The sequence below is a fragment of the Rissa tridactyla genome, chromosome 5, assembly GCF_028500815.1.
Source record: "Rissa tridactyla isolate bRisTri1 chromosome 5, bRisTri1.patW.cur.20221130, whole genome shotgun sequence".
NCBI lineage: Eukaryota > Metazoa > Chordata > Aves > Charadriiformes > Laridae > Rissa > Rissa tridactyla.
This window is the reverse complement of record NC_071470.1, coordinates 28,761,996-28,786,340: the sequence shown is the minus strand read 5'-3', so window position 1 is coordinate 28,786,340 and position 24,345 is coordinate 28,761,996. Positions and strand designations below refer to the sequence as shown.

General features: G+C 39.8%; 1 protein-coding gene across 3 annotated transcripts in view; it reads right to left on the bottom strand.

Moving 5' to 3' along the window:
* Positions 1-24,345, bottom strand: part of TBC1D14 (TBC1 domain family member 14) — a 76,751-nt gene that overhangs the window by 16,696 nt on the left and 35,710 nt on the right. For all 3 annotated transcript variants that reach the window (XM_054202075.1, XM_054202076.1, XM_054202077.1), the window contains exons 4-12: positions 16,104-16,222; positions 13,379-13,461; positions 10,238-10,355; positions 8,491-8,597; positions 7,486-7,566; positions 5,985-6,079; positions 4,881-4,952; positions 3,353-3,481; positions 360-469 (exon numbers count right to left, since the gene is read on the bottom strand). In XM_054202075.1, coding sequence (XP_054058050.1) covers positions 360-469; positions 3,353-3,481; positions 4,881-4,952; positions 5,985-6,079; positions 7,486-7,566; positions 8,491-8,597; positions 10,238-10,355; positions 13,379-13,461; positions 16,104-16,222 — 914 coding nt within the window. The remainder of the gene's footprint in view (positions 1-359; positions 470-3,352; positions 3,482-4,880; positions 4,953-5,984; positions 6,080-7,485; positions 7,567-8,490; positions 8,598-10,237; positions 10,356-13,378; positions 13,462-16,103; positions 16,223-24,345) is intronic.

Genomic DNA, 24,345 nt, shown 5'->3' with positions numbered 1-24,345 from the left:
TCCAAGTGCAAGACTAGCAATACTTTCTGGAAATACACCCCTGGTACACACCTACACACGCAGTAGATTTTCTCAGAAGATCAATCCAAATATGCACTAAATATGGATAAACAGTGCTATACAGATGTATTTCAAAAGAAGCTTCAAATTCAGCAGAAGTACAATAATAAAGGCAAACATTAAACATTGCAAAAGTATGTGGGAATGATTTAGATTAACAAACTCAAGTACTGAACAAAAGATAAAGCCTTTATCTTAAAAGAACACTAAACCAGGTAAAAGCACTCCAGCTTCTGTCATGAATACTGACATGAAACTATACGCTAGTACACACATTAATTATACTTTCAACGTCTTACCAATCAATAAGATAGATGTCTGGAGTTAAATTATTTTTTTTGAAGTGAGCAAATAACTTTGGCAGATTTTCTTCGAAGAATACCTCAAATGCGGCAAAGTAAGTCAACATCTGGGAAAATACAATGGGGAGAAAAAAGCAGTCAGCTGTATTAATAGGCTTAAACGTGTTATCTGTTGTTGGATTAATGCTCTTCAAAAACAGGATCCTATGAATTACATGATACAATAAAGAACTAAACATTTACATAAAGGACAGAATCTGCAAGCACACAGAGTTTAAGATTCAGCCTATACACTGTTCTCATACTGAACAATATAATTATTGTTTTGGGTCTTGGCCAGCTTCCTTTGGAAAGAAAAATACCAGCAGAAGTTATTTGCTGATTTCTCAAAATAATTATAACAGAATGGTGCTTTATGCTTGTGGCAGTAATTTAATATTACACTGAATAAAATCCAAGGCTCAATGGATTGTAAAATGAAATATGTAACTAAAATAATTTAATAGTCCACAGCAAGAGTGAAGTGTCCAGTTGGCTCCAATCACAAACCACATTCTAATACCAAAGCTTCTTTTATACCATACGTTTTAAAATGAGATAATAGCATTTCTACTGCAAAGAGGGAGAGACAAAGTTCACACAGAAAAGCCAAAGACCAAGACAAAACACCTATGCAAGAGAAAGAGATTGTAACTCCCACCTGATACCGCAACCCCTGAACTGTACTCCTTTTAAAACACAAAAGCTTTCATATTACTTTAAAATTTGAATATTTAGGTCAAATTTCATAATAGAGGACATGGAAAAAGACAATCTTCCAATCCAACTAAGAGTTTAAAAAAAAAAAAAAAAAAGGGTTTTTAGCTGCCCCTCCCCCCCACCCCACCCCCCTCCCCCCCACCATGCTCTTAATACTATAGGGAGAAAAGTTAAGCAAAATCCTTGAATGATTCAGTAATTTTAATCACAATATCCCATTAAAAGCAATAAAGAATGGCTATGATTACTTCAAAGTACGAGTTGTATCATCATGCTTCTCCCCAAAACACCGTAACAGTAAAGTGAAAAGAGGAGCCTTTTGTCTGAAATCCTTTTAAAGAATGACAGATTTGCTTTCCATTTTTTTTTAAATGTCCTTAAAGAAACATTTCCCATTTCATCTGAATGAAGTGACAGATGGTAGACTACCGTCATTAACAGCGACAAATAAAAGATTGAGCCTGGTAGTCAGTAAGAGTATAAGGCTTAAAAGCCAATCAGAGATGGGGTTCTACAAAAATACCCACAGAAAGTTACGTAAAATCTCTGAACCATCAGTTACAGTCCGGCTTCCAAAATGAGCTGTTTACATGCTAGCACTGCAGTAAGAGAGTTCTACTAAAGTGTTTCAAAAGTACTTCAGAGATTTTTACACATAACTGCTACAATCACATCTATTGACAGTAATGCTGGCAGCTGTATCAGAAATGCAATAGCGGTTCAGGTATTTATCTTGATCAAATCAACATTCAACAAGACATTCACTGACTAGTAACTAAAATAATTCCGAGTTGAATAAAATTGCAACCAACAAAATGAATCAAGATAAACCGGTATAAATTACTATCATTTCCACAACTAACTAATGCTGGCTTTATTTTTTTAGTTTATTATATGTTAAGACAAATCAGCATTTGGTTATTAAGCTGTAAAACTGACACAAAAAGATGAGGGTAGACAGCAGGTGAGTATATTAACCACAGCAAGCCCAAACTGTCTCACTTTATGTGTCACTAATCGGTTTGAAATTTTAGGTACAACGTTTTCCTTGTGGTGTGAATCACGGCTTTGTAATTTCATGATATGTTAATATTGTATCACCATCTCAACTGTTCCGTAAGCATTCATTTATCATGTAGCCTCTATTTAGCCAGGCTAACAGAACTAAACAGCAGTATTCAAGAGCATATCAAAACACACTATTTCAGCTAAAAATATCATCTTATTCCAGTAAATTTAATTCCAAAATCATCTTCACAAGAACCATATTTACACACTGAATGCATGACCACGTCCTCTTTTTCAAAGTACAGTAATGGAGATGGACTGATACTGTTTCTAGCAATGCTGTCTGCGCTGTGGTACATCTCCCCATGGGCGTTTATAACTGATGAGATTCAGGGGCTGCAACAGGGAATTACATACTGCTTTTCCAGCAGGAAATACTGATAGGATCCCTAGTGGTCCTACTGTTTAAGCAACAAAAGTGACTGCTGCTATGTCATCCATTCCCTTGCTTTTTTTCTCCCATTTGAACTTTTGAGAAGCAGATCCTATTTTCATAGTGTTAAAAGGTAAATTAGTGAGAAAGAGATAAAGAATGCCATATATTTTTTTAAAAATACTTTTAAAGTAAATTAAAAACACATTTCGGGACATGGGGTATACAAGTAGCCCAGCGTACATGATAACAAGGAACTTCAGAGACCCCAGAGAGAATCAGGCAACCAGCTCCCACTGAAAACCGGAGGGGTCTGCTCATCTGATTTCCCCCAGGCTGCTTGTCAAACACAGCTGCTACACTAAGAGACAGGAAACCTGCCTCTCCCTGCAACAGTCTATTTTCAGCAACCTATTAGTTTGGGATAAAAAGCACCTTCAAGACACTTCTTCTAATATTAAGGTGTTTTCAGCTGTCAACTGCAGTGCCCAATTTGAGAAACACCTACAATAATATTCTCATTAACTATTCTCTGAGCATCATAAAATAGCAGCTGAACGATTTAATTCACCTGCCTGCTTAAAAAGGTTAGTGGCGTGGGTTTTGGTTTGGTTTTTTTGAGGAGGTGTGCGTGTGTGTTGGGGCTTTTTTTGTTTATCAAGCATGTTGCTTTAAAATAAATTCTGACTTATTTACCAAGCTACTGAGACCATAATTTTTTTTTAATAAAAAAACACCTTTCCCTACACATAGCTACTACATGTAGATTACAGTTTTCTTGCATACTTACAAGGCCATGGTCCACACGGAAAAACGCCATCTGACAGGGTTTATTTAAAAGATTAGAAAAAGCAATGAAGGCATCTGCAGTATCCAAGTTCAAGATCAATACTGCTGCTATGAATGACATGCCCTGTACCTGAAGAAAGGAGAAGTGTTATCATTCAGCAATAACTGTGTTCTTCCAAGAATACTGCCTCATTTTGTCCTTGTAATCACTAGTGTTTAATGCACTCACTGAGGTGCTGAATTTTGCAAAACATTCAGAAAGGCAAGATTTTTTTAACCCACATGACCCTTTGGTATTGAATGTTCAGCGCATGGAAGCTAATGATCCCCATCTTGCCTCCTTTCAAAGGCTCTAAGTAAAACTCCTAAGACAGGCTAGGATGACAGCACTTTCAAATATGCAGAATAAAGATTTTTTTGAAGAATAAGCTGTTCCTAAGCAATTCCTCTTCTCCTAGGGATGGGTCATACATACCCTTATTTGTGGAAAGCTGGACTAGGACACTAGAGACAAAGTCTTTTCTTTCCTTTCCTTTTTAAATCAATTACTGGCAGTTACAGACAACTGCAATGACTCATTTGACAAGCAGTAAGTTGCATTTTAAGATTAACTCATGTTTCATTTACCATCAGCTCATGATGTTGTTGCATTATTCTACAAAGTATGCTATGGAATCAATGCTGAACATAGGCAAAGCTCACTCTCTCAGAGGGTGTAACGCTGCAGCTGAAGAGTCACATGAACCAAGGTGTGACAGTCTTTCCTGCAAACCTGAGGAACAAGTTCCTTCCCAACACAACAGGTTCCATGCCAAATGAAGCACACCACCTGATCTGCCCTTTTTCTAGTTTCCCAGCTGTCACATTCAGCAGTTTTTGCCAAGCATCACATACAACTCATAGAATAGGAACGTTATCTTTCTACATTTGCTTTCTCTAAAACAACTGCTCCCTAATAAAGAATAAGCTCTTATATATCCCTGCTCCGGGAAAAAAGACTACATGAAGTATCTGAAATCCACTCACTCCTCTCATAATCACTACTTCAAATACTTTGAGGTAGCTCATGTAGCCTCAATGGACATTGCTTTAAAGATTGTTCCAGAAACTCACAGTGCTAAGGCACAGAAATACGTATCAAGAGGAGTAAGATACTAAACAGAGTATAGTTATCCATATATATATAGATACTCAACTGAGAATAGTCTCACTAAGACTGCCATTAAGAACAGTATGTACTTCAAGGACCAATTTAACTGCAACTTCTCCTTTGACTACAATTTTCAAGAAGTACAAATATGTACTTTGGAGTTTTCCAATTACTTAACCTGTTAAGCTTAAATCTAGCAACAGAACCCTTGTATACCCTTCTCAAGTATGCATTAGAATAGAAGAAAGCACACAGAAACCCCACAAGTATTCAGTATTCACAAAAGCATTTAACACTGGTCTACAAAGGACTGATTAACACAACCCTCCCTCCCCCTAGTTCTCCCTCCTCACCCCCGAAAAAAATTTTCGTCACTTACATAGCCTACATCAGGCCTGTAACAAGTATAGGCTCCTAAAATACTGTGCAACGTGTCATGGTACGGACCACCCTATAATTAAAGAAAAACAAGACAATACATCTGAGTATATAACAAACGTTAAAAACCCTACAGTGCTCCAGACAGTATCTATTACTTCTGAAGCTGCATTATTTCCCTATGCAGCTTTGAACAGCACCAAGTCTTTCGAAATAATTTTGGCTTAAAAGCATGAAACAGCCCTCCATACCACGTTTATTACAAATGCATAAAGTTCATCCACCAATTGCATAGTAAATCTTTATGCAAGAGGAATGTAACCTAAGAGATTCCTTATAGGTTAGCAGCACTTTGACACTAGTGACAAGAAAGTAGAACACCAATGAGAACTACTTAACTGCAGAGTAGACTAGAGGCAGAAGTCAACCGTGAAGAAAATAGTTAAAACTACGACAATATGCCATAACACACACAGAGCATATCACGAATTACATATATAGCTAAAAAGAATTTCACGCTGTTGACTGCTAACAGCTGCTGTAAGTACTGTAACTGGCTGAGAATTTCCAAAGGGAAAAGTTTCTCACCCAAAAATGTTGACTTATCACAATCTAAAGCTTTTACAGGGCTGCTGAAATTTGTTATAGGACAAAATATATGGTTAAAATGAGTCATTAAAGCACACCAAAAACATACAAGTTAAATTACTCTTGCATGGAACCAATAAGAGGCTACCAAGTCTTGCTTGCTTGAGCTGTGCTCTCTCTCTCACTTACCCTGTATTTGCAACCCATCAGTGTTGATTCACGGACTTAGAAACACTCACCTGCATCACTTCATCAAACAGAAACCAGCATGAGCTGGGCTAGATGAATCACGATCATTAGCCAACAGATTGGTTTTGTTGCCTCTTCGAAACGCATAGTACCTTGAGGTTAGTATTTTCTAGATTATTTAGTTTTCCAAAATCTTTAAGAACTTTTTTCTCTCAAGGTATCTGCTTCTTCAGACTGGAACTCAATGGGCTGTTTCAACCAACGGACAGGCAAGATTATGTAAACTTAATTTCTCTGAGAAGTCAAGACAAAAGTTAACATTGCTTACTTGCTGGAATATACAGAGATTAGGAAATGTTCTTGAGATATCCAGTTTTATTAACTCCAAGCTTGCTTCTCTGTCAGCTGCAGAAAATCCAGCATCTACAAAAGCCAAAGTTACTGTTTTTATTACATGGATCAGTGTACCCTCATTTCTTTTTTCTTTCCAGTAAGGGTTAGTTTTTGCACAGTTCATTTATTTTGAGGCGAATGCTAGGGAATAGGCGTATAGACAAGAAAATTCCCTGAATTCAGCACAGTGGCTAAGAAGCAAGTATGTCCAGTCTCAAAGCAGCCCTACACCGCACACTGCCCGTCAATATGATTTGAAGTCATGGGTGGAAAGATGCATGACAAGGCAGGCCAGGCACTTCACTGGTATTGGCTAACAAATCATTAGACAGACACAAGGCTGTTAACCTGTGACCCCTCGCCTTCAGCAAGGCTTCCCAGCGGCTCCTGAAATATCTGACTCTGTGAAAAGGTTGTGGAGGGAGGGAGAAGTCCTAAAGCAGAAGTATTTGATAGATACCACCTATCTCTACTACTGTCAGCTCTCCTTCCAAAATCATGTTTGTTTATTCTTTGTATGTGTTGTTAAACATCATGGACACTACAATAAATTCTCCATAACTGAAAGAGATCTCATACAAAGTAAATTTCTGAAGTACTACTTTTCTTTCTGATACTGAAAATTTTTATTTGTATTTTGTCCATTCTGGTAAGTATAGTTGGGAGTTACTTGCTGCTGCTTATTAAACAATCAAAAACCAAGAGCTGTCACTAGCAAATGCTTACACCAATCACATGAGCATACACACTCCACAAAATTAAGTGCAAGAGGAAGCTGGAAATGTACTAGATGTCATCTTAAGATGCAGACAATCTTAAAAGAACAAAGCAGGGGATTTCCAATCAAAAATATTTTTCTGTTGATAAATGCCAGTATGTATGTTCTCCTTTTTCTGCTCAGCATAATTACTTATCAAAGGCAGTTTCAAGCATCTGCATGTAGCTTTATACTCTCTCAAAAACAGACAACTCTTCCAATCAATTAGTAAATCTCAAATCATTTCATCTGCAAAACTAAATTGCTTCTCTCTGAAACACACCCAAGAGATGGGCTCAAAGCTGCAAAAAGGGACTAAAATGTCATTTTCTGCTATAATTTGAATTTCAATTCCAAAACTATGGATGCAGAAAAGTGTTGCAATTCAAATTATAATCCCCAAACTTTACTACTTTTCCTACAAATTAGCATCAAATAAGAACCATACCTAGAGATACTTTATAAAGAAAAATTAACAAGTGTGTTTTGTAAGAGACTATGGTTTCATTGAGAAGAAAGAGTAAAATTATTTCTTGCTTCCACAAAAAGAAACTCTCTTTTGACCAGAGGCATTTTTATATGAATTTTTTTGTTTATAATCTCTTACTTAATTTTAAGGAACAATTTTACAAAATCTCTTATTTTGTAACACAGCATAAGGTCTTCATGAAAAGTATACCTTCACATTCTACTTCAGCCCCTCCGGTGCTGAGTGATCGCCACTTCTCTTTGGCACGAGCCAGGCAAATATCATACAGTTCTGGAAAAAACAAAACAAAACAAAACAGAGAAGACCAAGTCCACTATTTGTATATGCTCATATCCATTGTCAGGTACTAACCACCTACCACGCGAGCAGTGCTGCCCCACTCATTACAAGTAACAGTATCTCTAACCCAGTAGTTGAATTTCTAAATAGGTTATGGTTCTGAAAGACTTGTTCTGCTAACCTGTAACTAAAGATTAAGTGAAAACAAAAGGCAATCCAGGCACAAGTTGCATTTGATGTTCAAGCATTTTTCTTGCAGAGCACTAGCGTTCAAAATTATAGTCTGAATGGATAATTGGGATAAGTCTAGAAAATTCCATCCAAGAACTACATCCAAGGTAACTACGCCAAGCACAGAAAAGCAGCACAATACAGCAGGAGTACAGGCAGTCTACCACATTTATAAGTTGGAATTAATTATATATGTTAGCCTTTCAAAGTTGTGTTCTTCTGTACTCTGAAGTACTACATTATTCCTATTTTCACAAACACACATATAAGCAAACGTACAAATTTTCCCAGGGGTCTTTTAATCTCTCACAAACCTAATGTTTTGCTCTAAATCAGAGTATGCTATATGCATACTCATAGGCACTACAAAATTAACAACAATTCTAGGTGTCAAAATGAAAAAAGCAAGCTTGAGTCATTAATTCTGACCATCTCCATCTAACGCCAAAGCAAGACACAGCAACAGCAATAATCAGAAACAACTCAGAGTGGCAGTCCTAGAGCAGTCACAAGATAAAAAGACACTGTATTTTTGAACAAAACAGGTCAAAGCACCACAAAAAAAGCATAACTAGATAACATACCACACCCACACCTCAGGTTCTGATACACTATAACAAAAACTAAGACTGTGCCCTTACTACTTCTCTTTCTAAGATAATGTAGACAAAACAACAGTCTCACCATGGGTGATGTTTAACTCGTTGCCAATTGCCAAGCTCCAGACTTTGCCTCTCACACTCGGTGGGATGCCCTGCCACCATAGCTCTCGAACTTTACGGGAACAACACCTGTTTAAAATAAAATGGATTAATTCTGAGAAATATTTCAGTGCTGGGTGAATTGTGAATGCGTCCTCCTACCACTGCTGAAGGGATCCAAACCAAAACGAAGATCAACAGGCCAAGAAGTCAAAAGTGGTTTGCACATACCCATTCTTTAGTGCTATTTCGCTTTGAACTATAAAGGAAAGCTTACTTCCTTCCAAGTTAATGGCTTATTTTGACAGAAGCACTGCAATCACAATATCTGTAATCTGCAACCCCACTTTACCAGCAAGAATCATAGGGGACAGAAATAAATAAATGAAAACTAAATCTGTATCTGCACCACTGCCTATGATAAACACTGGACAAATTTAAATCTCCATGTAAAATTAAACACAGAAACAAGTTTTGGAAGTCTACCCTCTCCCCTCTGTTATCACCCTGCCGTGCGAATGAGACATGCAGTTTCCCACACAGCTTTGCAGCTCTAACCCTCCAGAAAAACGCATGAAGATGTAACAAATAACTTTCAGCATGAAATACATTTTAACAGAACACAGGCTTTGAAATGGCTGGAGCTGATGTTCATCAATCCAAGAGCCCAGAAAGAGGAACAGAATAGCACCTAAGCACCAATGAAAGTTTGTGGTAGTAACATAAAACACAACAATCTATATACCTAAAAGCAGATCCTGAACTAAAATGTAAAATAGTGAATACACTGTAGAACTTCTGGATTTATAAACCAGTACAGGAAAAGGTGTCATTATTTTAACAGCAGCCATAACGGATGCATCTTCAAATACTAAAGACAGACATGCAAATCTGCAATTTGCTAATACTTAATTTATTACTTCAGTTCCCCAGAAATGCATTTTCCAACAAATTCCAACCATATTTTTAACGTATATTCTCAGGACAACTGAATTCCAAGATTAAGCAAACTGCAGTCGTGAGTGTTGTGGAGACCTGTTTTTGTTGTTGTGGTGGTGGTTATATTGGGGGGGAGGAGGGGGAAGCTGGTTTTGGTGTGTTTTTTTTTTTTTTTTTTTTTTTTTTTTTTTTTTTTTTTTTTTTTTTTTAAGATGACTAGCAAAGTACAAAGGACATGAAAAACCAGACAGCGAAGGTAGCTTACCAACTGCCTGTGCTGTGTCTTTGTAGGAAATCTTTTAGCACTTAATATTTTTTTTTAAAATAACTTTTTCCCTACTTCTCTCTTCCATCACTTGATTATCCCAGCAGGTATACCACTCTGTAATTAAAGAGGCTTCATAATGCCATACATGTCACATCAATCTGCATCTGATATTATAACATCAACAGCTCAAGTAGTCAAGGAAAGCTCACTTCTGATAAATGCATGGTGTTCAAGCATTATGCTTTCTGCTTTTACATTCTCTACCACAGATCGCTACTCTGTGTTTCACAGTTTCTGAATATCCCAAACCTCCATTAAAGACAAATAAGAACTGCATCACTTCCAGCCATCTTGTAGAAATAATGAAACATTTGTTGCTCATTTTCTTTGTAGCTGTCCAAAAGCAACTTTCGAACAAAAGCTTCCAAGACCATTTAAAATTATACTTGCTAACTTTGTAACTTCTCTTCAGGATACAGACTCAGCAATTTTAATTAAAACTCAGTATAACATACTGTCTTACATAGTTTCCCAGTTGGGCAAGATTTCATTGTTCCAAGTCAGAACAGCATTGCCAATGCTGTCTTCCAGCTTACAGCGTTCTTCCAGTTGTTTCTTCCTCTTCTGGGCTTCTTTAAGCTCTGCAAAAAAGCCATTTCCTTTTTAAATTAATAAAATCAGAAACCAAATATTCAGTGTTAGCTATTCATGGCTACATATCCATGTAAAAGCACACTATATTCACCTAAGTGTACAGTAGACTGTTCAAATTAAAATTTCCCAGGCATACAGCAAGCTAAGCAGCAATGCCACATGTGAATAAAGAAAAAAGCAGAATTATCCATAAGGCTCATTTTTGATGGATGGGACAAAGGGAGTTGGATAATATGTGGCTCCTTTGACACTTCAAACCTAACCACATTAGTAGCTTTGAATTAGCATCTCAGCCAACAGCCCCACCTAGTAGGACAGGTCAGAGTATTTCCTAATAAAGCCCCACCCTTTTTTGTATGGCAGATTCCAAAATACAGGCTAAAATAATACAAGTTTTATATTTTGTTTTCACTCTTCTGTGTTGCTCTTCGTAAACTGTGATTTAGATATACTGTCAGGACATCACCTAGATGAGGGGACAGAGTGTATCCTCAGCAAGTTCGCTGATGATACCAAGCTGGGAGGGGTGGCCGACACTCCAGAGGGCCGTGCTGCCATCCAGCGTGACCTGGACAGGCTGGAGAGCTGGGCAGAGAAGAACCTAATGAGGTTCAACAAAAGCAAGTGCAAGGTCCTGCACCTGGGAAGGAAGAATGCCAAACACCAGTATATGTTAGGGGCGGACATGCTGGGAAGCAGCTCTGAGGAGAAGGACCTGGGGGTCCTGGTAGACAGCAAATTATCCATGAGCCAGCAGTGTGCCCTTGTCGCCAAGAAGGCCAATGGCATCCTGGGCTGCATAGGGAAGACTGTGGCCAGTAGGTCGAGGGAGGTCATTCTCCCCCTCTACTCTGCACTGGTGAGGCCACAACTGGAGTACTGTGTCCAGTTTTGGGCTCCCCAGTTCAAGAGGGACAGGGAACTACTGGAGCGAGTCCAGCGAAGGGCAACCAAGATGATTATGGGACTGGAGCACCTCCCTTATGAGGAAAGGCTGAAAGAGCTGGGACTCTTTAGCCTGGAGAAGAGAAGGTTGAGGGGGGACCTGATTAATGTTTACAAGTACCTAAAGGGTGGGTTTAAGGAGGACGGAGCCAGGCTCTTTTCAATGATTCCCAGCGACAGGACAAGGGGCAATGGGCACAAGCTAGAACATAGGAAGTTCCGTTCAAATACACGGAAAAACTTCTTTACAGTGAGGGTGACAGAGCACTGGAACAGGCTGCCCAGGGAGGTTGTGGAGTCCCCTTCTCTGGAGATTTTCAAGACCCGCCTGGATGCAGCCCTGAGGGATGTGCTTTAGGCAATCCTGCTCTAGCAGGGGAGTTGGACTAGATGATCTCTAGAGGTCCCTTCCAACTCTGAAGATTCCGTGATTCCGTGATCACAAGAGCCACATTTTTGATGCTACTTAGCGTATGGTTAATCAAATGTCACACATCACGAATATATATACACCGGAAATCTTCAGTTCATTAAAAAGAAAACATTTTTCATGTTTAAACATATTTTACATTTTTGCTTCAACTACTATTTTTCCCATAGGCAAATTTGTTAGACATGCAGTTTAACAAATGCAGGCAGACACTCTTTGTAGCAGCACAGTGGCACTACAGCGCATGTGCAAGCACACACACACTGCCTACAATATAGAAAGGTACTGACCTGGAAGAAAAACTAACTGAAGAGCAGCAGTACCATGAACAAGGTCTTTGGAATGAACATGCACAACCTGATGCGTCCACGTTTTTTAAAGCCCAACAGAAGCTGTGCCTGAGCAGAACCATACCAGCTGCCTCCTAATGTTTTCACCTTTGACACGAGCTCTTTGTAAGCCTGCCTAAATGCAGACTTTGAGATTTTCTCTAAACAAAAAGAGGGTGTTTACACTCTTTGATTTCCTGACCTCTACACTACATTACACATGACTCTGCAAAGTTGTTCATCTGGAGTGGCTTTTGGGGAAGTGAGTTTGTCAGGGTATTTATCTGGACACGATGACATACTCCAGTACAATGAAGACAGCACAAGGACCTGGCCCATTGCCTAACCTGAGCATCGTCCCGTTTCTCCCAAACCATCTACCCTACGTGCAACGAAAGAACAGAGAAACTCTTCTGGACTACCACACATTGAGTGGATATACTAATGTGGGAGTCACATGAAGTTAGAACTTCACTAGTAGGTGTATGATACTCAAAACCACAAGGGGATACTTTTATTAATATGTCAACTGCAGAAAGCGAGCAGGTCCTGTGTTCATATCACCTTTCCACTGATTCATAGGGCACAGGGGCCTGGCCAGCTGGAAAAAAAAATATTTCCAGTAGCTCTCACTGGACACAAAACTTCAATGAGTCCAAATTTACTATTATTGCAATGCTTGTGTTTATTAGAAAACCCAGCTGATCTAAAATAACTGCAGAAGAAAACCAAACCTGTCAGCTCTACCTGATATGCATGGCACAGTGTTGCAGAGACACTTCTGTGAATAGTGTCAGACAAGAAGTTACAAGCAAAACCTTGGGAAAGCTGTAAATTTTAGATGGGAGAGAGATTATCAAATGAACGTAACTACATACATTTTCCTATGCGGAAAATTATGTATTGATATACTACAGCCTCAACAGGTTGTTCCCAACATGAAACCATCAAATATCCTGTAGTTATCTAAATAAGCCTAGTCTTCACTAATTTGACTGATAATCTACTTCACTGTATCAGTAAATTTTTAAATCCACGAACAGATGCCACTCAATTATTTAAGAGTTACAAATGAAAAAAAAATTATTTCGTGCTGGATTCCAGGATTGTTTTCTTTCTCGGCCTGGTGTAGGGCTTTGTAATGAAACTACTGTTGTCCCTCTCTCTTCTCTGGATTGATTCTTCTTCGAGAGCAGGTACAGATCCCTCACGTTACAGAGCAACAGACTGACACAAGTGCATTTCAGGTTTAGAAATACCCCTTAACTTTACACTTCTCTCCTATGAAGACAAGAAATTCCATCACCTCTTTTTTTTGCTTGAACCACCATTTCTTCATACTGTTGCCTGTGTTTCTGAGCTTCTTCTGCTGGTTTTGCAGGGAGGTTCCTTAAATTTAAAAAAAAAAAAAATAATAATCAGTATTGAAAGTTGGCAAGTCTGTCCAAAGAAAATTCTAGGCACTTCTGAAAGAAAAGCATACACTGGTTCTTGTCAAAATATCTGTTCAAAGAGTAAAGAGAGCAACAGATCCTTGGAAAGAATTTTTTTTGCCAGAGTCAGCAGAAGAGAAGGAAAGAACACTGACCAGCTACGACTACTTTTATACACAAAACATGCTGAGTAATTTCCTTATGTTTGGTAATTTCAGCATTTTTATTATTAAACAACTGAACCCATGGGCTGATCTTCACAAATAAAGAGAATATACTGGTATATACCAAGCTGGTAGTTTTCATTTAAACTGCTCTCTACAGGTATGATGCAAGACCATACTCTCTTTCACTGTACACCTCATTTAAGGGTTACATCCACAACTTTCTTTACCCATGAAGTAATGACTCCCTACACTCCTTTTTTTTCCCCTCTGCTCTCTGAGACACCATGTCTATTTTAAAGGCTTAACTGCTCCTCCTCACTTAGACAGCAACAAGTGGCACTGGAGCCATCCTCTATATTCTCCGTTGATCAATACCAACACAGCCATTTGGTTTGTGATTAAACCCTGATGGTAACATCTCTGCCACACAAATACACATACTCATATGTCAGACCACATTAACTTTAAGCTAATCATATTTGTAATTAGCATAACCACCATGTACCTCATACAACTACAGGATCACCAAAACATCAGAACAGGAAATGACTTAAGTATTTTGTTCTCCTGTATTGTAGAACACTGTATTGTATTCCCAAGACAGTTTATACCTTTGGTTAATAAAAAAGATATGCAAAAATTCACCTTCATGTTCCTGTAAGGTGTCGCACACAAGGCAGCTGCTAGCCATCAACAGTCACCAATAATAGTAGTATTCTTTACTATTTACATAATCATATTACCTCTAAAGTATGCATTGCCTATGAATATTTTTTAAAATCAAGATCGTTAAAAGAACAAGAAAAGTAGATTTTCACATTAGTGTCACTGTTAACCACAGAAAACAATTCACTCTTTTCCAGTTTCATTTATGTAAATTGACCAGCATCTTTTTTAAATCCAAATCTTTAGAAATGGTGTGAATTAAGGGAACTTTGGAAACGATAACCGGATGAAACAACGCAAGTTCTGCTAACTTAAATTCCATCACTTATATTATTTGTCCTACTTCTTAACAACATCACCATATATGTGAGATGATGTTTAGTATCTACTAAGATTTTTCCAGTTAAAGCTAGAGGGAATATGGAATATTTACTGATTTTTCCTAGAAAGCTTTACCTAAACCCTGTGAGTGCAAAATCAAGAGCAGCCATTTTGGACTAAAATCTCACTGCATTTTTCTTACGAAAGTCTTAAATCTTTTTGTCATAGGATATCAAAAAGAAATTACTTCAAGCCTAAAAGGTTAAAAAAGTATGAAAACTGTAAACAAGAAATTAATTCTAAAGAATCAAAAGATTCAGAGGACAGCACTGCTGTCCAGAGTAGTCTTCCCTAATAGATAAAAGAAATGATCATTCAATTGTATAGAATCTTAAAAATACCTCTTCTGCTAGGAGTTCCTCAATCTATCAACAACAGGAAAGAAAGCAAAATCTGAACATTATCCTGTAATGTGACACACTAATTCAATCTAGCTGAACACTGGTTCTCAGATTATCTCACATAAAGAATCATTTTTAACAGACAGGTTTTAAATACAACAAATAAGCTAGTATGTACTGTTTCCAGCTGTACACAATAAAACCTGCTATAACAAATAATCACACTCATACTGTTCTAGATGTCCCAAGAAGCCTTGACACACAATCTACAAGTCAAGCCAAAAAGTGTCTTAAATGACCCTTCAACTAGAATACTTTGATATGAGCATTCTTCCTACAGATTTGTTAAAGAAAACACAGCCCTGTGTTATGCCAGTTCTTTACACCAATGTACAGCTATATTAAAAATGCAGACGCCATGCCTATAAAGCTGGGTACCATTCATAAACTGACTAAGCATGACTGAATTTGTGTAATTCAGGAGCAAACCATGGTAGAGCAGCTAAATTGTTGTGGAGTTAGACTGCATATGCAAGTATCTCCTTGCAGTAACAGAAGCATAAAACAACCTATCAAGTACTTCACAACCTTTAAAATGTGATGCTGAACCCACTGCAGAACAATCATTATATTGTTTCATTATTTATGGAGGTGTGGTCTTTCTCTGCGTAAACAGGACATTGTATCCTTGCTTCTCAATTTCTTTAGCATATACCACCTTCATTTTTATGCTTACGTTCTCCCAGGGAAAATAAAAATCCCTTATGCATGCTTAGAAGCTAGAATTACTCAAAACTTGAGCTCTGCTCTCCTAATTACCTCCTTTCATACAAAGCCATTGCTTTTATTATGAAATAACATTATTTTTGTTTGAATAATTTTTCTCATAATCATTCCCCTTTTATATTCTCTAGCCTGAAAAAATTTCTACTTCAAATTATAAATCATCTGTTTAAATTAGAGTAATCAAATACAAACATTACGAAAAGCTTTGCTAGCCTTATTTTAAAGGGACCCTCTCTGTGGTATTTCTGAAAACTTACGCTGGTCTGTCCTCTAAAATAAGTGCTGTAGTGGAGAGTGGTTCAAAATCAAGATTCTTCCTCACATTCTGTTTAGGAGAGAGTGGTCTGTGAGCTCGTCCAGTTTTTTCTTCATATTCCTAAAGAAGCAAAAGACAGGGCAAGTTAAAAGCATGGAGAACACCAAGATGAACCACATGAGAATTTAAACAGGGTCTACAAAAGTCTTCCAAGATAATGCTTTCACATCTCTGCCCTTTAAAGCTTTACAACTAGAGCAACCTCATAATTGATAACAATGTTAAAATTTATGTTCAGGAGTGAGTTATGTTTTTTTCCATTCCTTCTATTTGTAGAAACATCTTAAGTTCCTGTGAGCAGCAGCCTGCTTTTACAAAGTACTGCTAAGAATGAGCATACAAACAGCAGTTACTACCCAAGGTATAAGACCTATTTAAAATATTTTTGTTTTGACTTACGTGGTTTTGAAATCAAAGTCAAAAACGACTATGAGCTCCATGTCCTAAAATCTCATCATAAGATTTCTCCTACCCAAGCTATTTTCAGATGCAACAGGCCAATGATGGCAAACAAAAAAAACCCAAAAAACGTTAAAATCATGGTTAGACAGAAACCCCACACTTTTTATGATGCCTTGGAAGTACAACAGTTCTAAATCATAACAGAGCATAATGTATTAATTTGAGTTTGTAGTATAGGCACTGACACATTGCAGTAAGACTAGCAAAGAGGCACCAAGATGATGGGTCTGGAGCAACTGACGTACGAAGAGAGGCTGAGAGAACTGGGTTTGTTCAGCCTTTAGAGAAGGCTTCATAGGGATCTTTGGTCAACAGCAATAACAGGATGGTGAAGGCCGAGTATAAGTCTCTGAGGCACGTGTATAAAGAACATGAAGACAACAGGCACAAACTGCTACAAGGAGGATTCCGGTTTTAGGGGAAAAAAAAAAAAAAAAATCACTAGGAAGGTACTCAAACACTGGGAACAAGTCTCCTGAGATGTGGTGGAACCTGCAACCCTGAAGACGTTCAAAGCTCAGGTGGATGAGCCCTGGGAAGCTGGTCTAAGCAGACTCTGCTCTGAGAGCGGAGTTAGCCCCTCAGAGTTCCTTCCACCCTTAATTACTGTATCACTGTGATCTACATTAGGGGACTTGGCATTACATACTATTTTTATTTTTCCTACAAATACTGTTTTGGAAGAAAATGTACCAAAACCATGACCTAATGGAATAAAACAACCTTTACAAAACTCCCATCCACTCCAAAGCTTGAAGTACTATAGCAAACGTTAAGTATGCAAAGTATCAGTGATATACAAACTACAAACGTGGTCAGACAGTCCTACAGAAAAACCAAACCCATATTATAGATATTTTTACATTCAACTTTGTAATGAATTTTGACACTTACAAAACCCATCTGCTTTCATGCATAGCTTGCTTATATCATTTATATTAAAATAATAATTTAAAAAATAAACCATACTGTGAAAACTAATCATCACAAATGAGCACTATGAACACTGTTCCAGCCATGGACTTTTTCCCGATAGCACAAACAGCTCCTCAAATGGTACTCATTTCTTTCTTTCAGCCTAACCTGTCCTTGGGCAACAGATCCAACCTTTCCAACACATTCAGAAACTAAAATGAGACCCCTATCACTTCTAGAAAGGCCTTCTTCTCCAACCTCATCCTAAAAAAAAAAAAATAAAATAAAAGGATGGATGAAAAACACACATGAATGCAGAGCAGCAGGTCTGTTGTTTTCTACTCTGTATCGTACAATTCAATTCTAGTTCAAGCTAGTTCTGTGGGACTCATGGGGGCACGTCTGTGAAGCTCTCAGGACACAGAAAAACCCTCTTTTTCCTTGTTTGTTATCTGGGCACTGTCTCAACAATCAATCCTACAATGCCAGCATTGCTGTGACAGGAAACACTGTCATGAATTTGGAATGTCTGCCTCATTAATGTTAGCTAATACTGCTATGCATGACATCAGTTTGAAAACAAGGAAAAAAAAAAATCAAGAAAAACGTATTTCAATTACTCAATAGTACTTAGCTTTGTTTAGTAAAGAGATAGTGCTCATGCTGACAAAGCTGTTGACTGAAAAAAAACCAAATGAAACTCCAACAAGAAAATAGACAAAGAAATACAGTAAAAAAAGTATTGTGATCGACAGCATATTCAGAAAGCAAAGACATTATTGCTGCATTAATAACTCCTTGCAAGCAGCTGACGGGGACAAGTGTATGAGTGCACCATCATAACATGCTTCAGCTGCACCATCAACTGCAGAGTATATCCACTGTGCTGACAGGAATGAAGTAAACAGCTATTCTTTCCCCTAGTTGCTATTAGGAGACTGATTTGTTTATTAGCTATTTTTCACAAATTAACATAGTCAAATATTAACTTCTACTACCGCTTCTACAGAGAAGGTGAACCTTTTCCCTAACTCTAATGTTTTTACCCCTTCAAGACACTACTAGTGAAAGGAAAACATCTGCCATCCACAAGAAACTGCTAATATGCAGAAATAATCATATATTGATCTCCCTAAAGCATCACAGATTTTGACATTAAAACACATGCACCCAATGCTTATTACAGTAGAAGTTCCAGAAAAGCTGCCTAATTTTGGCTAGCAAAAATTATTTTTGGGGTTTTCTTTCATCGAAAGCCAACTACAGAGCAAAATTGCTTTTGAAGGTGAGAAAAACTGTACACACTAGGCTGCAATGGGAATTTTATTCCATACAGCAGAATTAATTTGGAAATCTCATTCACCTAAGCACAAAGTTTTCCGGACCAGCACTACGTATATCATTATTCTAAGAATTCCTTAGTTAAGGAATTATTTATTGTGTTTTATTTTGGAATATGGGTGGCTAGTTACAGTATTGGCATATTAGTACAGTTATTCAAACCTCTTAAAGCAACAGCCCACCCTGCATTTCAGCAAGTATTCACTGACGTGTTCTATCCAGCACTACCCTACAGTAAAGAAGCCAGAGCAGCACAAAAATGGGAGTGGCACATTTTATCAGATTACAACTATGAGCCCTTTGTAGTAATTTCATCCTTTTCAGATGAAGCAGACAAAAAAGAATAAAGACGTCTGCTAGTGACAGTCGTTATCTACAAGACTGTTTTTTAATAAGGGAAAATTAAAAAACAAACAGAAAAAAACCCACTCCACCCCCAAAAAAAACCCCACCAAAAATTCACAGAAGAAAAAAAGCTCGTGAAAATGATCTTTTATTCCAGTAAGAAGAGAATGCAATTTTGAACAGAGCACAATGTACGATACAGCAATGAAGCAGACTGAAATCTCCACAAACTCATATTAAGAGTACCTGCTGACTGAGCAAGTAGAAGTATTTGCACACACAGGCATACTGCAATCGGCTGAACCACACACAATAGCTCATTTTAAGCTTTTTCTTTAAAAAAAAACAAAAACAAAAAAACCCAAAAAACGGACACAAATCTCTCACAGGTACACAGTTCACCATCCATTTAAATCCTATACTGTAATTAGGGGTTACTAACCTGATATGGTTGTAGGATCAATTTAGGATGAGCTGTTCGTTTACTATTTAGAATACATCCTTATCACTGAGATCACTTAGGCTTTCTTCCAGATTTCGTTTTAATCTATTCATCATTCAGCCACAATAGCTGAACTCAGGTTTGAAGATGTTCTAAGAGAGTGTGCTGTAGATTATAGCCCTGATTTTAAAAACGCAAACCAACCAAACAAAAACCACACACCCCCGAAACCAAGTTTTAATTCTGGGTGGAACCCGACAGTTTGCAGTTGAGATGCAAGGAGCTCAAGTTGTGGAGATCCTCCGCAATTCTCTACGAAAGAGAAGCTACCCTGCAAAGGGATCCTAAACCACCGCCAGGGAGAAACACCAACAACCCAGCAGAAGGCAGGGCAAGCGCTAAAAGCCCAGCTGGGCTAGCCGGGAGAGGGCTGTGTGACTCCCCACACGCACCGAGCCTCCCCGGGGACCGGCACCACGGCAGAGCTGAACCTACACTAACACAAACTGCTCTATCAAGGTCATCTCGTTTTGGCCCCGTTTGTCTCAAGGTAACCACTCTCCGAGGAAGCCGAACATGAAATATCCACACTGAGCGCCCGGGTGGCAAACGCCTCGACTGCCGCTGCGTGGCTAGCAGGCTGGCACGGGACGGGAGCCGGCCGGCCGCGGGCACACCCGCCGGTCCCAGCCGGCAGCCTCCACGCTGCTACAAGTCCCAGTCCCGGGTGGGCCCTCACCGCCGCCTCCCACCCCGGCGGGGTCCCCCCGGCCCGCCTCGCACAAAGGGGATGCCCTTCCCAGCAAGCTGCTTCCCTGCCGGACCCGGCGAGGCCGTTTCAGAGCGGACGAGGCTGGCTTGACCGATCCGTGATGAAGTCCGCGCCCACCCCCGCGGCTCCCCCCGACCCAAGCAGCTGCCCGCCCCCACACCATTCCCCGCGGCCTCACTCACCATGAAAGCTGCGGTCCTTCACAGGCGGCAGCGGCGCCAGAGCCCCATGCCCGCCCCGCACCGCGGGCCTGGCTCCCCGCCGCGGCGCCGCCCGGGCCCGCACGGCCTCGCGGGCCGCCCGCCCGCCCCGGCCCTGCCCAGCCCAGCCCAGCCCAGCCCTGCCCAGCCCGGGCCGCCCTCCGCCCCGCCCCGCCCCGCCAGCCCCGCTAATCACCCGCGGAGCCGGCGCGGCCGATCGGTTCTCTCCGTCTCGCCAGCGCTGCCTGAGCACGCACGGCGGCGGTGGCCCCGGGCGAAAGGCGGCGGCGGCCCCGGCGACGCAGGCGCCTGCCCTGCGCGGTACCGCGCTGCTCCGCCCGGCACACGCTTTCCGCCTCCTGTGCCCCTCGTCCCCAGCAGGCTCTTCCCAACCCGCTTCCGATCTAGGTGCGAGATGGACCCGTGTCCAGAAGCTCCGTTATCTAACCCCGGGGAGACGCCCTCCACGGAGACCCGCGGGTTACCCCGTTATCTGTTCGTCTGCGACCGCCAGCTCTCCGCCCCGCAGCGCAGTACCGAGGATTCCACATGCCTTAGTTTCACGGACTGGGAGTCGCCCCTGCCAGGCTCCATCAAGGCCTGATCCTGAATCACCAAACGCGCAGCAAGGACCAACTCGAAACCAACCGAAGCCGCTAAAGTATGCCGCTTTCAAAAGGTGGCTATGCAAAAGCGGACATAACTTATTTTCTTTTTTGCTGTCTGTTGTATCAGCTATTGTGTTGAACCCGTGACTTCTCATCTGATTCACGGATGCAGCGACACCGTCCCTGGAGGTGTTCAAGGCCAGGCTGGATGGGGCTTCGAACAGCCTGGTCTAGTGCAAGGTGTCCCTGCCCGTGGCAGGGGGGTTGGAACTAGATGATCTTTAAGGTCCCTTCCAACCTAAAACATTCTATGATTCTATATCAAACGAGGAACAGCTCACCATTTGAAAGTATCTCCATTCCTGCCGCTGCCAATTAATTACAGATATCTGCCATCCAAGCATCTAGTGTCAGAGCACAAATAATTACCACAGCGGCAAGTCAACATAGCCCATGAAAAGCACTATAGCCTCCACTGCCAATGCTTTTTCTCAGAAGTAAATTATCACACATATAAAAAAAAAATATGTAAAATTACAGCTATTAACACAGAAAAAACTTCAGATCACAAGAGCAACCTTAGGTGGACAATAGTATTGCTGTGGTAAACCTCTGTGAGAACAGGACGATACTGCAGCTCTCCTGGACACAGGAAATAGCCATTTGTGGATACACAAAAAGAAGGGCTCAATCAGTTATGCATTCTGCAGAACACAGATCGGGAGAGAGTGATGCCTGGTGACATGGGAACGTCCTTCTCTGGGTGAAAAGCCAAGTAGGCTCTGTAACTCAAACCACAGCTAACCACACATCGCACACATGTTTGGTAGCAGTCACTATTTTTAGGCTGCCACAATTATAAAAGTACCTGAGGCTACTCCAACAAGTTAGGCACAAGCTTTAATTACATGATATTTTTTTCCACTGGAATTCCCACCTTATTCAGTATACAAGATAGGAACTGTACCAGAATCGCACAAGCAAATGGAAAATTATTTTTTCCTGGGTTTTGAGTCTGACTGCTACCTAAATATTGCGTCAGTATTGCTTCACAGCTTTCTACTGCATGTCTATCTGTCCATCTGCAATCTCTTGCCTTTTATTTATAAAGTGTTTTAACATAAATTCAAGCTGGCACACACACCCCCAGCACTTCACTGCCCTACGTTGCCCTTCCGGCCCCTCACACCGTTGGTTTTTTTTTGTGCCACCATAAGTAGTTGTGTGACTGTACAAGACACTAGGATTGGGGAAATGATACTGCCAAAAACTGATCTTTTGTTTTGTTGGATTAGTTTGGTTACTCCAGTAGCGTCTGCTGTGGGGCAATGTAAACATGGAAGGAAAAGGAAGGAAAAGGAGCCAGCAGCCGGACTGTTTCTTTTGGAAGCTTGGAATGGAAACAGCAGATCATTAAACTTGTGATGATCTTTTGGGTCAAGAAACTAAGACTTGGTTCTTGATATGGCTCCAAGCGATAAAGTAGTAATTTTAATGGCAGCTCTTACATATATCATACAACTACGGTAATCAGAGAACTTAAGGAGACTGACACCTCAGGCAAAGATGGGATTATGAGAGTATCCTTCAAAACTTAACAGAGAGAGAATACAAACTGCTGAGCTCAGACATTAAACTTTCAAACAGCTCCTTAAGGGATATATATGAGGGCTTTTTAATATAACTCCAAAACCAGTACAGAACTATTCTGAAATGCAATTAATTATTACTGATCTGACAACCTGAGAAATCTGAGTTGCACACACAAACCTGCACACTTTGCCAGTGATCTGGCAAGTTCTACAATTAATGGTTCAAGAACTATCAGCCCTACGTGCCTTACCCATCTATATATATATATATATATAATCCTCTTACATTACAGAAAGGATACCACAGCAGAAAATAGAAATGTGATGACAGAACTTGACTGAAATAACGTTATGTGCGCGAAGTTTTATCTTCCACCAGGACATCCTTCTCATCTTTAGTACCACAGTATTCTCCTGTTCCATACTCGGGAAATTAAGAATGCTTAAGCAATGTAAGGATAAGAGATTACGGCCAGTTCACATGAGGAAAACCTCACACTACCTATTTTTAGGTATCACTTCAAATGCTCTGAATTTCCCCCTTTTCCCCTGAAAAGCATCTACTTCTCTCCTCTGATTACAGGTGATACGGAATTTGGGCTTGCAACTTTGGTCCCATACAATCACACTGAAGTTAAATTAATAAAATAACGCACAAATCTTCCAAAAGGTTAACAGTAAAGAGAGAACTAGAAGCCACATACTCTGCTTTGCAGCCCCATGCTCCAGCCACTGGACTATTTTAACAATTTTTACATATGTGTAGTTTTATAGCATTGTATTTTGAGCAATGGAGACATCAAATTAAGGAACATTTAAAACCTGAGTCTAGATAAGGCCAAGTTAGGCCTTCCAAGAAAGAATAAGTTTTCCTGTTTTGGAATTTGTCACCTCTAGTCATGCCAACGTGTATCAGATGGTTCTCACCCTCAGGGTTCTTATTTCATTTGTGATATATGTAAGCAATTTAAATGCTTTTTGGTTCATATAGAGTGACATGCCTTATTAAAAAAAAAAGGGGGAGGGGAGAACATGAATAGTTCCCTGCATTTGAAGTACTCAAGAGACAAAGCACACCTATGAACCATGTGGCTTAAGAACAGCTTTTTATTGCCAAATGTAGGATCTGTAATTAGATGGTGCAGCATACTTTTACGAGTGACTCCAATATGAGTCACAGTAACAAAAAACCCCCCACCCCTACTACTTAGAACACTGAAAAGGATGTAATTTAATCTGCACATACAGACTTGTGCAGTTTCCCTATATACTGATACTATCTGATACACTACCGTATCAAATGAGTGGAAACATCTATAAGAAAGGCTTCCAGCAGGGCAAGCATCTGGTAAATGCTTGAGCAAGAGAATACAAACTAAATGGTTTTGTGTTTTGTGTTTTTTTGGTTTTTTTGGGGGGGGATGAACATCTGCCAGAATAAAATACTGCAAACACCTGTTTTCAGCGTTTTCCTTAAATGTCAATTCCAGAGACCGAGATTACACT